Raw genomic sequence first — 12,454 nt, 5'->3', positions numbered from 1 at the left:
TTAAGCAGGACAGAATAATGACAGAGAGGGGCTTTAAGAGTCCGGGGAAACAGAACTGAGAGGACGATAAAAACTGGAAGTGCCGGAGAATAAAGCAAAGAGGGAAATAAAAGTTTGGATCTACATCGATGAGAGGAAGGGGGGATGGAGAGGGGTAATGAAGCAGTTCTGGGGCTTGTTGATTGATGTTGGTGTCTAAACACAAATGGCTATTGTTATTCAAACAGAGCCGAATAGAATAGAACAAATAAACCTGCGGCTGATTAATCCCTTGAGGGCAGTTTCAGAGTGGGAGCGTGGGTCTAATTGTGTGTTGCTGCACCACTCACTGCAGGAGGAAAGAGCTTAGTCAGCAGCCAAATGTCCACCAGCACTGCTCTGTTATGGGCCGTGATGGTTTGCTGTCATGTTAAACAGCGCGGCGATATCTTGGCCGATTAGGCTGCTCGATCGACTCGTTTCCATGCTGTCGGGTTACGTAAACAACAGCAGGGATGGGTGTGTGTTGGCAGCGTTTTCTGCACAGATCACAACCACGGTCCTCGAAGTTATGACACCAAAAATATTGCCTTTTGATGACTTATTTGTTGGCAGAAAATATAAAAAAGATCAGTTGGAGATGCTTGTTTTGGGTGTGATCGCTTTAGACTTTCAATGAAACAGTAATTAGAGTAGAATTCATATGATATGAAACATCTATATTTCATATCCACCTTAGAAATTAATTGTTTTTTGTTCAAAAATTCCCTTCAACCTTAATTCTTCACTGACTAATTCGATTGTATTTAGAAAATAGAAGGCAAACACAAAAGTTTATAGTATATAAATGTAACATTTTTCAGGAAGATTCTCCAATCAGTAGATTACTTGGTGAGGGTGTCAGGATTGGGTATAAAAGGAGCACCCACCAAAGGTTTAGTGTTTCAAAGCAAAGATGGATCGTGGCTCACCACCTCCACAATCATAGATAAGTTACACAAATACTTTTCAATGTAAGATGGTAAAGAACTTCTACAGAGCAGAATATCATGAAAAGATTCAGGGAGTCTGGGGAAATCTCAGCGTGGAAAGGCCAAGGACAGAAAGCACTGCTGGAGGAGCTGGGAGCCCTCAGGCAGCACTGCATGAGAAACCGTCATCACGCCACCATGATCAATACAGCCACATGGGCTCAGGAGGAGCTCGCACAACCATTTCCACTCAACACGGTCCACGGCCGCATCCAGAAATGTGAGCTGAAGCTGTACCACACAAGGAGGAAGCCAGATATCAACTCTGTGCAGAAACACGGCCCAGTTCTCTGGACACCAGCTCAACTCAGGTGGACAGAAAGACAGTGGACACGTGTTCTGTGGGCAGATGAGTCCACGTTTCAGCTGCTTCTGGGAAAAACTGACGTCTGCTTCCACAAAGATGAGAAAGAACATCCAGGCTGTCCTCAGAGAAAGGTTTAAAGCCAGCGTCTGTGATGGTGTGGGGTAGGGCTGGGCGATATATCGATATTTAAGATATATCGATAGATTTTTAAATAAGATATGGAATTAGACCATATCGCATATATCGATATAGTTCAAATTTGCGCTGTAATACTTGCTTCATGCAAGCCGTTGATCGGAGCTCTCTGCACTGCTTCCCTCGCTCCGGCTCCGCCCCTCCTCTTTCATGCACAGAGGGGGGGAGTGGGAGGGACACTCCGACACTCTTAACAAACATGGAGAAGGCAACAACACCTGCGGAGCGTACGGAGGAGAGCCCCTTGGTTGGTAAAAGAAAAAGCAGTGGCTCAATCATTTGGAGATGGTTCGGATACAAATTGTCAGACGAGCAACAAAACCAAGCTATATGTAGGGAGTGCCATAAGCACATTGCAGCCAGTGCTGGAAGCACTACGAATCTTTTTTTATCACTTAAAAACGTGGCACAAAGTGCAATATGAAGAGTGTGTGAAACTGCGTGCTGCAGAAGCCACAGGCACAAGCCGTCCCCAAACTGACAAAGCTCCAGCCCCCAAACAAAGCTCACTGCAAGCTTCATTTTCCCGCTGTGTGCCGTATGAGAAGAAAAGCGACAAGTGTCCTTTCACATTGCCAAAGACATGGTCCCTGTTGCAACAGTGGAACAGGTTGGGTTCAAATAGCTAATTAAAAAGCTGGGCCCGAGATACGAGCTTCCCAGTCGCAACTATTTTGCATGAGAAGCACTGCCGCAAATGTATAGTGAAGTCAGACAGAACGTTGCGGGCCGGCTCGCTAACGTCACCCATTTTGCGTTGACCAGCGATATGTGGTCAAGCAGAACCTGTGCGAACCTTATATGAGCGTGACAGTTCACTTCATGCAAGACTGGGAGATGAAAACAGCTTGGCAACTGGTTGAGACTGTTCAGAGAAGCTATTAAGTTAACAAAAAGAAACAGGTAATCTCAAGCTGATGTTTAAAAACGTTTTTCTTAAACTGAGCACTTTATTTTGTTATCTCTTTATATATAAATGCTGCCCTCAGAAAAAGATTTACCTATTTTATTTTATAGGCTAATTTTATTTAAGATATTTTTTTTATTTAAATGTGCACCTTACGAAGCTTTGTTATACAGTGTTTATGTTTACATTTTATAGTGAGTTTTCAATAAAACTACTCGTATTTGGCTTTGACTTTGACTGAGCATTTCATATCACAGCTCTCACTGTGCGGAAAAAAATATCGGGATATATATCGTATATCGATATTCAACCTAAATATATCGAGATATGACTTTTGGTCCATATCGCCCAGCCCTAGTGTGGGGCTGCATCAGGGTCCATGGCAGGGATGGCTTCATCTGTGTGAAGGTGCCACTGATGCAGAGGTGGATGTTGGAGTTCTGGAGAGACAGATGCTGCCATCAAGGTGACGTCTTTTCCCAGGAAAGACTTCATCACTGACTGTTGAGCAGCTGAAATCTTGGATTCAGCAGGAATGGACCCAGATTCCTCTGAAAAACTGCAGCCATTTTCGCTGCAGCCTTGGTCTAAGTAGCGTGAGTTTGATGAGGTCTAGCTTCATTGAAATCATAAATGGCCGTAAATCCCCGCACATAGAGCAACACCTGCTCTGAGTAATGCAACAGCATCTGTTTGTTGCTGTTGATATTTTGCTGGAGGGCTGTTCTCTGCTGTTGTGGTGTTTGTGGCTGCTGACATGAATGCTGGAATAGCCCTCAGTGCTCTCCAGTGTTGTACGTTTGCATGTTGCACATTCATCAGTCGGTCCATTGTGTCTTCATCACTGTGGTGTCAACCGAGAGTGCAACTCTATTATATCACTCCATGATACTGGGAAAAGCCATTTAAGCAGCTGAAAGAGTGACCTCGGCGTCACTCGTTCAGCATCGCATTACATGGCTGTGCATCAACTGGAAACATGAATCAACCCCTAACTCGTGCTAACTGAGAGGAAAAAGCCCCAGCGAGGCTCTGAGTTCAATTTGCTGCAAGAAGAAGGAGCCGTAAAAGTGAGGGGAAGAGAGATTGGCAGAGGGGGAGAATATGGAGGCTGTGATGAGGTTTGATGTGAGTTACACAACCTCATGAATTAGAAATGATGACCATGAGAGAAGAGCTGGTGTTTAGAAGGGGATTAAAGGCTCCTCACTGCCCTCTCCAGGACCCGGGGCTGGGAATTTAAAGAGGTGTCTTTGTACGGAGAAGACTGGAGGGTGGATGGTGTGAGCCGAGGAAAATCCTTTTGAGTTGCAAGAAGTAAAACCCGGCAGAGATTTAAGTGTTTATCTGTTTATACTTTGCTGTTACCTGTTGCAACAGAACAGAAGCGCTCCAAAGTTTGGTTATATTTCCCCAAAAAGGACAAAACTAGGGCCAGTTGCAACACGTGCGGAGCTGTGATCACATCAAAGGGGGAAATACCTCCAACATGCGGAAACATTTGACCACACAGCATGCAGTTACTTTGCACAAATGTAAAGTCTTTGACACGCTGCTCAGTGATGGCGGCAACTCTTGCGGGGGAGCTTGTGGCACAGCGTCTTCCGTCTCAAAGGTCCCAGGTAACGTAAAACTTTCAGGCATGGGCGGCGGGTAATGAAGGCAAGGGGAGGCTGTGCCTTCCCAAATGTTATGCTGGGAATTTTGCAAATTATATATAATATATGTGCCTAAGTTATGTTGGCTATTATATTGTGTGTGTGGGTGTTGTCGCACTTCTAAACAAAATGTCGTCACCGACCTGGCCCAAGGTGATATGGGTAATGGGCTGGCATTGTAAACATCCGGCTTTTCAAACCGCGCTGTCGCGCTATTTTGGAAAAAGCATAAAATGGAAATACAAACTTTTTTCAAGGCAAAGGAAAAACAAAGAAGTTAATTTGAACGCTTAATTTGCACTGGGCCAGGCCTATATAGCCTATTAAATAAGTGATGAGTGGCTGTGGCTTGCCGTCGCCTTGTGGGTGTGTGCAATGTATGAGCATGTGTTGTGGAAAAAGGTAAAGAAAAAAAAAAAAACTTAAATGCTAGACAGACAGTCAGGACACTTGTTAGTCTTGGAAATGAATACCGTCATGTCCTCCTTTTTGAATCTTGCCTGCATTCAAAACTGAGAGCGCTGTAACGCAAAACTTCCAGGTCCTGTTGATTGTAATAATGTTGGTGACATACTGTATGAATAATTTCCATCTGATATTAACATTTAGTTGACGAGGACTGCAAGTGTGAGGCAGGCTCCCACACACCTGTAGCTACCCCTTTCATCGAGGCAGAGAAAAGTAAAATAAGGCGAAAATAGATAAAATGTTGGTGCATACTTGAAATTAAAGTGTTACTGCAACCAAAGCCGTTTGTACTATATGTGTATTATCTAACTGGATGAGAACCGATAAGGAACCGAATTGATAAGAGATCTCGATAATGGAACCGGAATTGCTAAATTCTTATCAATTCCCATCCCTATTATCTATTGTTTAATTATTCATTTATTTATTGAACTTAATAGCACTTTTTTAGTCCCTAAAGGGAAATCTTAAAGTTTCAGCTTGACTTGGTGAGGAAAAAAAGATTGAGTTAAATCAAAGTAAAAATGAGTTGGAAGTGTTTTGGGGTGTGTTGTCTGTTACCTGGCAACAACTTGGCTGATGATGTCACATTCAGCAGTGGCAGAGAGATTTGATTTGATAAGAATTTTTATTTTTTTTTATTATATTCATATTGTTTTGCTTCACTTTGTAAAATTGTGACGAGGCCACGATAACTATTTTTATGTGTTTACGTTTTTTTATTTTAAAAAAAGAAAAGAAAAGCTGCCCTATGGTGTGTTCAGTTCAGTATTGGTATCGACCAGAACTAACTAACTAATGTGTCTGACCTGCAGCTTGTAGCCGATAACTGTTTGGAGCACGTACAAAGAAACATTTGGCCCATGTTGACAGGAAATATCCCCCCTCTCTAAACAACATTACCCACAATCCTGCTCTCTTAAACGTTCAGCTCGAGGAATAATTGTACATTTATTGGTATTTTTTTTGTTTAAAAACAAAATATTTTTTGACATATTAAAGAATTAGATTAACAGTTGCTGGTGATTTTGATTTAAAAGCACAAAATGATGTGACTGAAACCTTTCAGTCAGTTTATGTATTTTATTTTTTTTAAATCTGACACCACATACGTTGTGTTTCTGTGCTGCCTCTCTCCAGGCAAGCGTGGGACCTGGCCGTGGACATCTGCCTCTCTCAGCTGCCGACCATCATCGAGGAGGGCACCGCCTTCAGAGTAAGTGTGTGTTTGAGTGTGTGTGTGAAGGAGGAACCAGCTCTCAGACCTCTGAGATCTGTGTGGCAGTGTCTGTAAGATGGAGTGTGGGAATCTCGGTGTTTACAAGACGTTTTGTTTTGATGGATGGCTTCTGTCTGCCGCTGATGTCTGTAAACACCGAACCGTTCTTGTTTGCTCTGCAGCTTCGCCTCCATCAGCACCGACTCCTGCTTTTATAATTCCTCAGACGCGCACACGCTCGCATTCCCAGTGGATAACTCTGTAAAATGTCAGGTCTAATAACTCAAGTGTGAGTGTCAAATAAAAATGGTTTCAGAAACCACTGGCCGTGCACTTCCAGCCACTGGAGTGTATATTGTCGTATTTACTGACGTGGCAGGGGACTTTGATGGAGATGCTGAGTGTAATGGAAACACGCTGCAAGAGGCTGATTGAACTGATGATGACTTCATATATCTGTGTGTTTGTGTGAGCTGACACAGTCACCTGAACTGAGCAGCAACATGCGCTTTATAATGCAGAGTAATCAGGATAGTTCAACGCTTTTATCCTTTTATCTGGGCCTTTCCCCCTCATCAGCGCTCTGAGGTGTGCATCTTCTGCATGGCTCCCCCGGGAGCAGGTTTCCACCCTCCCTCCACCTCCACTTTCTCTTGCACTGAGGTCGAAAACACTTACCAGCTCCATAATTGAGCCTCGGAGGACCACGAAAGGAGATGTTCCTGCTCCGTCTTCATTTCTCTCCGAGAAGCCTTTAATTCCTTTCAGCTTCAGTTGTAGACATCTTTGTTGGGACTTTGTCACAGCTTAATTTAGAGCTGCAGAAAATGATATGTGCATGATAGATCTGACAGGTTTATTTGCTGCTCCGTGCACCCCGATGACTTGAATTGATCTGACATATACCAAGAAGCTATTGTTTTTTTCTGCTTTTTCATCACATACAAAACAAAAAGCTTCAATCAAAGGTGATAAATGTTGGTTTTTCACAGGCAGAACAAAGACTGTCCTGCTCTGACAGAACTTACTGTGTAATAGTGTATGTGATGTCATCAAACATGCGACTGTAATACTAAATAGTATTAGAAAATAATCCGTTTTAAATTGGATCTTTAGGCTGTTTGATTCCCAAAGAGCCGTTAGCTGAAAACTTGGCATATCTCAGCATGGTGTGCAGTGTGTCCTTAAAACATTTGAGGAAACTGGACAAGTGGAGGACAAAGAAGAAGTGTCAGGCCTAAAGAACTATCTACAGCAGATGAACAGGATCTGAAAGTGATGTCCTTAAGAAAGAGGAAAAATCCAGCAAAGACCTGACACAGGAGCTGAGAGATGCATCTGGACCTTCAGCTGATCCATCTGCTGTTGGCCCAAGCCTCATCAGAAATGGGCTCCATGGAAGGGTGGCTGTCAAGAAGCCTTTCTTAAGGAAGGGAAACAGGGAGAAAAGGCTGAGCTGTGCCAAAGGACACAAGAAGTGGACTGAAAATCAGTGGCAGCAGGTCTGATGGAGGGATGAATCCTCCCCAGAGCCCGGACCTCAACATTACTGAAGCAGTGTGGGATCATGTTGGCAGAGAACGGAACAAAAGGCAGCCGACATCCAAAGAAGAGCTTTGGGATGTCTTTCAAGAAGCCTGGAGAACTATTCCTGAAGACTCCTTAAAGAAAGGACAGAAAGCTCGTCTGAGAGGGTTCAGGCTGTGTTGGAGAATAAAGGAGCTCAGAGCAGATATTCACTTTAAAGCTCTTCTTATGCCTTATTTATATTGATGTTTATACATTACAACTATTTGTTTTTTTCCATGAAATATATAAAAAATCTGGCTGTGAAGGTGAATATGATTTTATCAGGTCATTTAAAAACTGTTAGATATTCAGTTCATAATCCTGCTTTACGTTTTAAATGTTTGTATTTAGTTACAGTTGTGGATTGAAAGCAAAAAGTTACTTTTATTACTTGTATTTGAAGCACTGATGAAGTACAGCCTCTACCCAGCATGCACTGCATCTCACATACAAGATAGTGAGTTACTTTAGAAAAATTAATTCAGCCATCAGGTCAGGAGACTTTGATATTTGCCTTCTCTGCATCCATCAAGAGTAACGCGGCGCTGCAGTTCGAACACGCTGCGTGATCAAACGCCGTGCGGCCAGCAGCCAATCAATCAGGCAGGCTGCCATGGCAGCAGAGAGAGGACGGTGATCATGATGGATCAGGATTTATGTTGTTACTGCAGTGCAGTGTCACTTCTGAGCTCATTATGTCGCGCCTTTTATGAAACGATGAGTTACTCACTGCAGAGTGTGTGAGACAAAGAACGAGCAAGCGCAATAAATTGTTGTTTTGTTTGCGTTTGTGTCCACAGCACAGTCCGTTCTTCGCCGAGCAGCTGACGGCCTTCCAGGTGTGGCTGACTATGGGTGTGGAGAACAGAAACCCTCCTGAGCAGCTCCCCATCGTGCTGCAGGTACTCACACACACACTCTTTACACTCCTTAGTGTGCATGTAAGCACCACATTAGCCAACACATCTATCGCAGCCAGAAGACAGATTGTGGATCTAAGAATTAAAGTCATCATGTGACAATTTTCCCCCTCGTTATTTGTTCTAATGCATTACACACACAGTCATATTTGAAGGAGGGGAACTGGTTAATGGAGCTTTTTTATTTGTAGCTCACATTATAACCAGTTCTGTTAAAAACCAGCAGTAGGTGGAGCTAATTCTCCCATCAAGTGGCAGCAGACCGCATTGATCAGCGCATCATTTAAGCCTTTTATTTGACTGAAAACGGCACAAAGTCAACAAATCAAATGGTGAAGCAGAAATTTGATCAGTTTTCATCATTTTACCCCCGTCTTGCATCACCTGCTGTAGTTTTGTGATGCAGTTCAGGACAGTTTAGCGCCTGAACTCACCATGTGGTTTGACATTGTGTTGCTGAAATAATCAAGGCCTTCTCCAAAATCACGTCGCACCAAATCCTTCATATGTGGTTCAGCATTAATGATCCCTCAGAGTTTATGTAGCTGAGTTTATGTTTGACTGATTGGACCTCGGTTCATCTGAAATCAACTCCTGAGGGGGTCCAACATTTCATATGTGTGTATACATGTCCAGATGAGCTGTTGTGGAGAAAAAGGCAGAGGTGGGGAACTTTTATCAGCACATTCAGCAGGGATGCACGTCGCCAGGGCAGTTTACAAGGATTCCCAAAGACAATAGATTGTTGGACTCTTACTTTAACAGGAACACCGTGACCCAGGTCTCAGAGACCGACGACGTAGTAGTCGCTCCCACAGAGCTCAGTTCCAGGAGTAGCTGCTCAGACCTCTGGTAGAAGACCCGAGCTTAAAGAAGGGCTTTTACTAAACGAAACTCTGTTATTTAAATTGCAGAGTAGCTCTGATTTGAACTCAAACCTGTTTAATTACGAGGTAAATCGAATTATTTAACACATGATCCTCCTCTGGATGCACTAACAAATGAAATGTGGTGTTTAGGTGGCCTAAATTACAGGGTCCGGGTCTGCTTGTTTTTCCGTTGTAGGTAAAACCACCAAAATGTTATCAACAGACAACAGACCTTTATTTGGTAGGAACTCAGGAGAGGGTTCAACAAAGCTAAGTTGATGCTGTGAAGTGATGGGGGAACGCTGCACGCTGCTGATTGGTCGGAGAGAATCCTCGATGGATGAACTGTGTGATGAGCCCAGTTCTCAGATTTATTAAATATTTATTGAAACCACGAAGGTGAGCGGTGACTGTCGTTCTCAGCTCTTCTCTTTGTGCACCGGTTACCAAACATCATGCGCTGCTGCAGTGCAGCTCCTTGAATTCAGTTCAGCTGAATCAAGATGTGCCTTTAAGTGATTGATAAAGCCATCAGTGTTGCACGTTGCATAGAAGGGGGTTTCATTTTCCATTATGCAGCAATAGCAACTTGATTAAATCCACAAATCACCTTCCACGGGTCCACCAGCAGCCTGGAACAGTTGTAGTCTTTACAGTCGGAACTCTTAGTGCTTCTCCTCTCTCCAAGGCTTAATTTATTATTATTTATTACACAAGTCAGTCTTCCTTCAGCTCTGCCACAGGAGTGGGATGAAAGCCCTTCCTGCAAGTTCAGCAGTGCATTTTCGGGGCTAACTTTCTTTATTACAGCCCTACAGCAAAACCTGTGACAGGAACAGCGGCCGCTGCTGTGCTCGTAGCGGTGTTAAATTTGTTGTCAGAGACCGCGCTCTCCGCCTCACACCTCTAACACCGTCTTCCCACGGGGTTGTACAGTCGTGGCGTCGTATTCTATCACAGCGCAGCAGCAGCAGCATGAAGCTGTCCGCGCTGAATGGTAATTTTCTGCTGGCTCAGCATACCGCGAGCAACAACACATCCATACAGCAGTTCTGTCGGGAACCGTTAAAAGCTGAGGAAAAGGCAGAGTGATTGGGGGAGAGCTGCATGGTGTGTGTGTGTGTGTGTGTGTGTGTGTGTGTGTGTGTGTGTGTGTGTTAATTCTGCACAGCAGAGAAGAAGCAGCGACTTTATGCAGCCTCACTCTTTGAGGGCAAAGTAATCTGAAGGGTACTTCATGTCACCGAAGTGACACATGCTCGCAGAATGGGTTTCGAACACAGTCAAGCGCACGGTTGCATAAGAATGAAGATGGGTGTATTCTTAGAGGATTTAAGATTTGATGCCAAAATATAATTTGGCTCCGTTTGAAAGATGTAAAGACTGACAAGAAATGGGCAATGCGGAGTAATCCATCAATAATGCTCTTTAATGAAACGAGCAAAGGGAGAACAATGCAGCCGAGGAGAGAGATGCTGTGCAGCTGTTGTCCTGGCAACCGTTTCATCCAAAAAGGATTAACGCGTTGAGAAGAAAGATTACGTCTCTGAGTTGTGATGTCACAGAAACATAAAAGCATTCATATCCAGGCATTTGTGTTCATTCATGCATCGCCATGGTGATAAAAGCATGAATGTTTAATGCTATGTGGAGATGTCGAGCCACTCCTCATTTCTTTATATATTTACAGAAAAAGATTTATTAAAACAAAGAGGATTTAATTCACCTTTATTCTCCAACACAGCCTGAACCCTCTCAGACGAGCTTTCTGTCCTTTCTTTAAGGAGTCTTCAGGAATAGTTCTCCAGGCTTCTTGAAGGACATCCCAAAGCTCTTCTTTGGATGTCGGCTGCCTTTTGTTCCGTTCTCTGCCAACATGATCCCACACTGCTTCAGTAATGTTGAGCTCCGGGCTCTGGGGAGGATTCATCCCTCCATCAGACCTGCTGCCACTGATTTTCAGTCCACTTCTTGTGTCATTTGGCACAGCTCAGCCTTTTCTCCCTGTTTCCCTTCCTTAAGAACGGCTTCTTGACAGCCACCCTTCCATGGAGCCCTTTTCTGATGAGGCTTGGGCCAACAGCAGATGGATCAGCTGAAGGTCCAGATGCATCTCTCAGCTCCTGTGTCAGGTCTTTGCTGGATTTTTTCCTCTTTCTTAAGGACATCACTTTCAGATGCTGTTCATCTGCTGTAGATAGTTCTTTAGGCCTGACACTTCTTCTTTTGTCCTCCACTTGTCCAGTTTCCTCAAATGTTTTAAGGACACACTGCACACCATGCTGAGATATGCCAAGTTGTCTGTTATGTGTGGACACAACACTGGTTCATCCCTTGAGTTAGGAGCCTTATTAATGCTGGAATGATTTATGGGTCAGAGTTAAGTGGCTTAAACAAACAAACAAATACATTTCTGGACTGGAGCAGCCAATGTCCAAAGAAAAACTTTGACAGACTTTCAGAAAGCCTGAAGAACTGTCGTTTAAGACCAAGAGCTTGGGTAGAAAACTTCAATGAGTATAGGTACGGTTCTGCGTTGACATCACAGTTTGCTTGCTCATCAAACATAATCTCAGCTTAGCACGATGGTGTGTGTTGCTGTTCATGCACACATGTGACGGAAGGGAGATTGAGGCTGAAATTGTTTTGCTGCAGTATTGATTTTGGATTTTATTTCCTTGCCCCCCATGACTGAATGTTTCTTAATGTGTCATCTGAATAATGCACATAAAGAATATTCATTCGGGTGTTTTAGACTTTAGACTTGCATGGTTTTCTTGCCCAGCGGCTTTCCTGCACACACACACACTCACATCCATGTTCCCACGCTCCTCCGTGGCGTTGGAGGCAGCCATGGGCCGGTGATCCCCCAGCCTCCTCCTGTTTCTGTGGTCACGCTCACAGGTCGAGGTCTCCCAGGATTGTGTGTGTGTGTGTGTGTGTGTGTTTGAGCTCGAGCTCCTCCATATGTTCCCACACACTGTGGGACAGTCACATGGGGATGGTCCGGCGTCCTGCCTCCAGCTGACTCCGCACACACGCACGTACATTTTTGGCAGCTTCCATATGCATCCTAAAAATAGTCTTTCTCGGTTCCCAGTTGGTTTAAACGTTGCTTTGCATCAACACAAACATGTAAATGAATCCACACACACTCACAAGTAGTGTCCTCATGCTAATAATTCACGATGAGTCCAAATCAAATGGCAGCCAAGAGGACGCACCCAGCCGCCCACACGTGTAACACTCGAGCATGCACGCACACACGTATCAGCATCCTGGCGTGTCAGCGGCAGCAGTGGTGGGAGCGCCACCTGTTTCGCTGCAGCTAC

At 44.1% G+C, this 12,454-nt stretch overlaps 1 protein-coding gene across 7 annotated transcripts in view; it reads left to right on the top strand.

Moving 5' to 3' along the window:
* The window catches only part of rptor (regulatory associated protein of MTOR, complex 1), a 193,280-nt gene that overhangs the window by 105,730 nt on the left and 75,096 nt on the right, over positions 1 to 12,454 (top strand). For all 7 annotated transcript variants that reach the window (XM_075463436.1, XM_075463435.1, XM_075463433.1 and 4 more), the window contains exons 11-12: positions 5,686 to 5,761; positions 8,134 to 8,235. In XM_075463436.1, coding sequence (XP_075319551.1) covers positions 5,686 to 5,761; positions 8,134 to 8,235 — 178 coding nt within the window. The remainder of the gene's footprint in view (positions 1 to 5,685; positions 5,762 to 8,133; positions 8,236 to 12,454) is intronic.

This window comes from Odontesthes bonariensis, chromosome 4 (genome assembly GCF_027942865.1).
Source record: "Odontesthes bonariensis isolate fOdoBon6 chromosome 4, fOdoBon6.hap1, whole genome shotgun sequence".
Taxonomy (NCBI): Eukaryota; Metazoa; Chordata; class Actinopteri; order Atheriniformes; family Atherinopsidae; genus Odontesthes; species Odontesthes bonariensis.
This window is presented reverse-complemented; position numbering and strand designations above follow the sequence as displayed.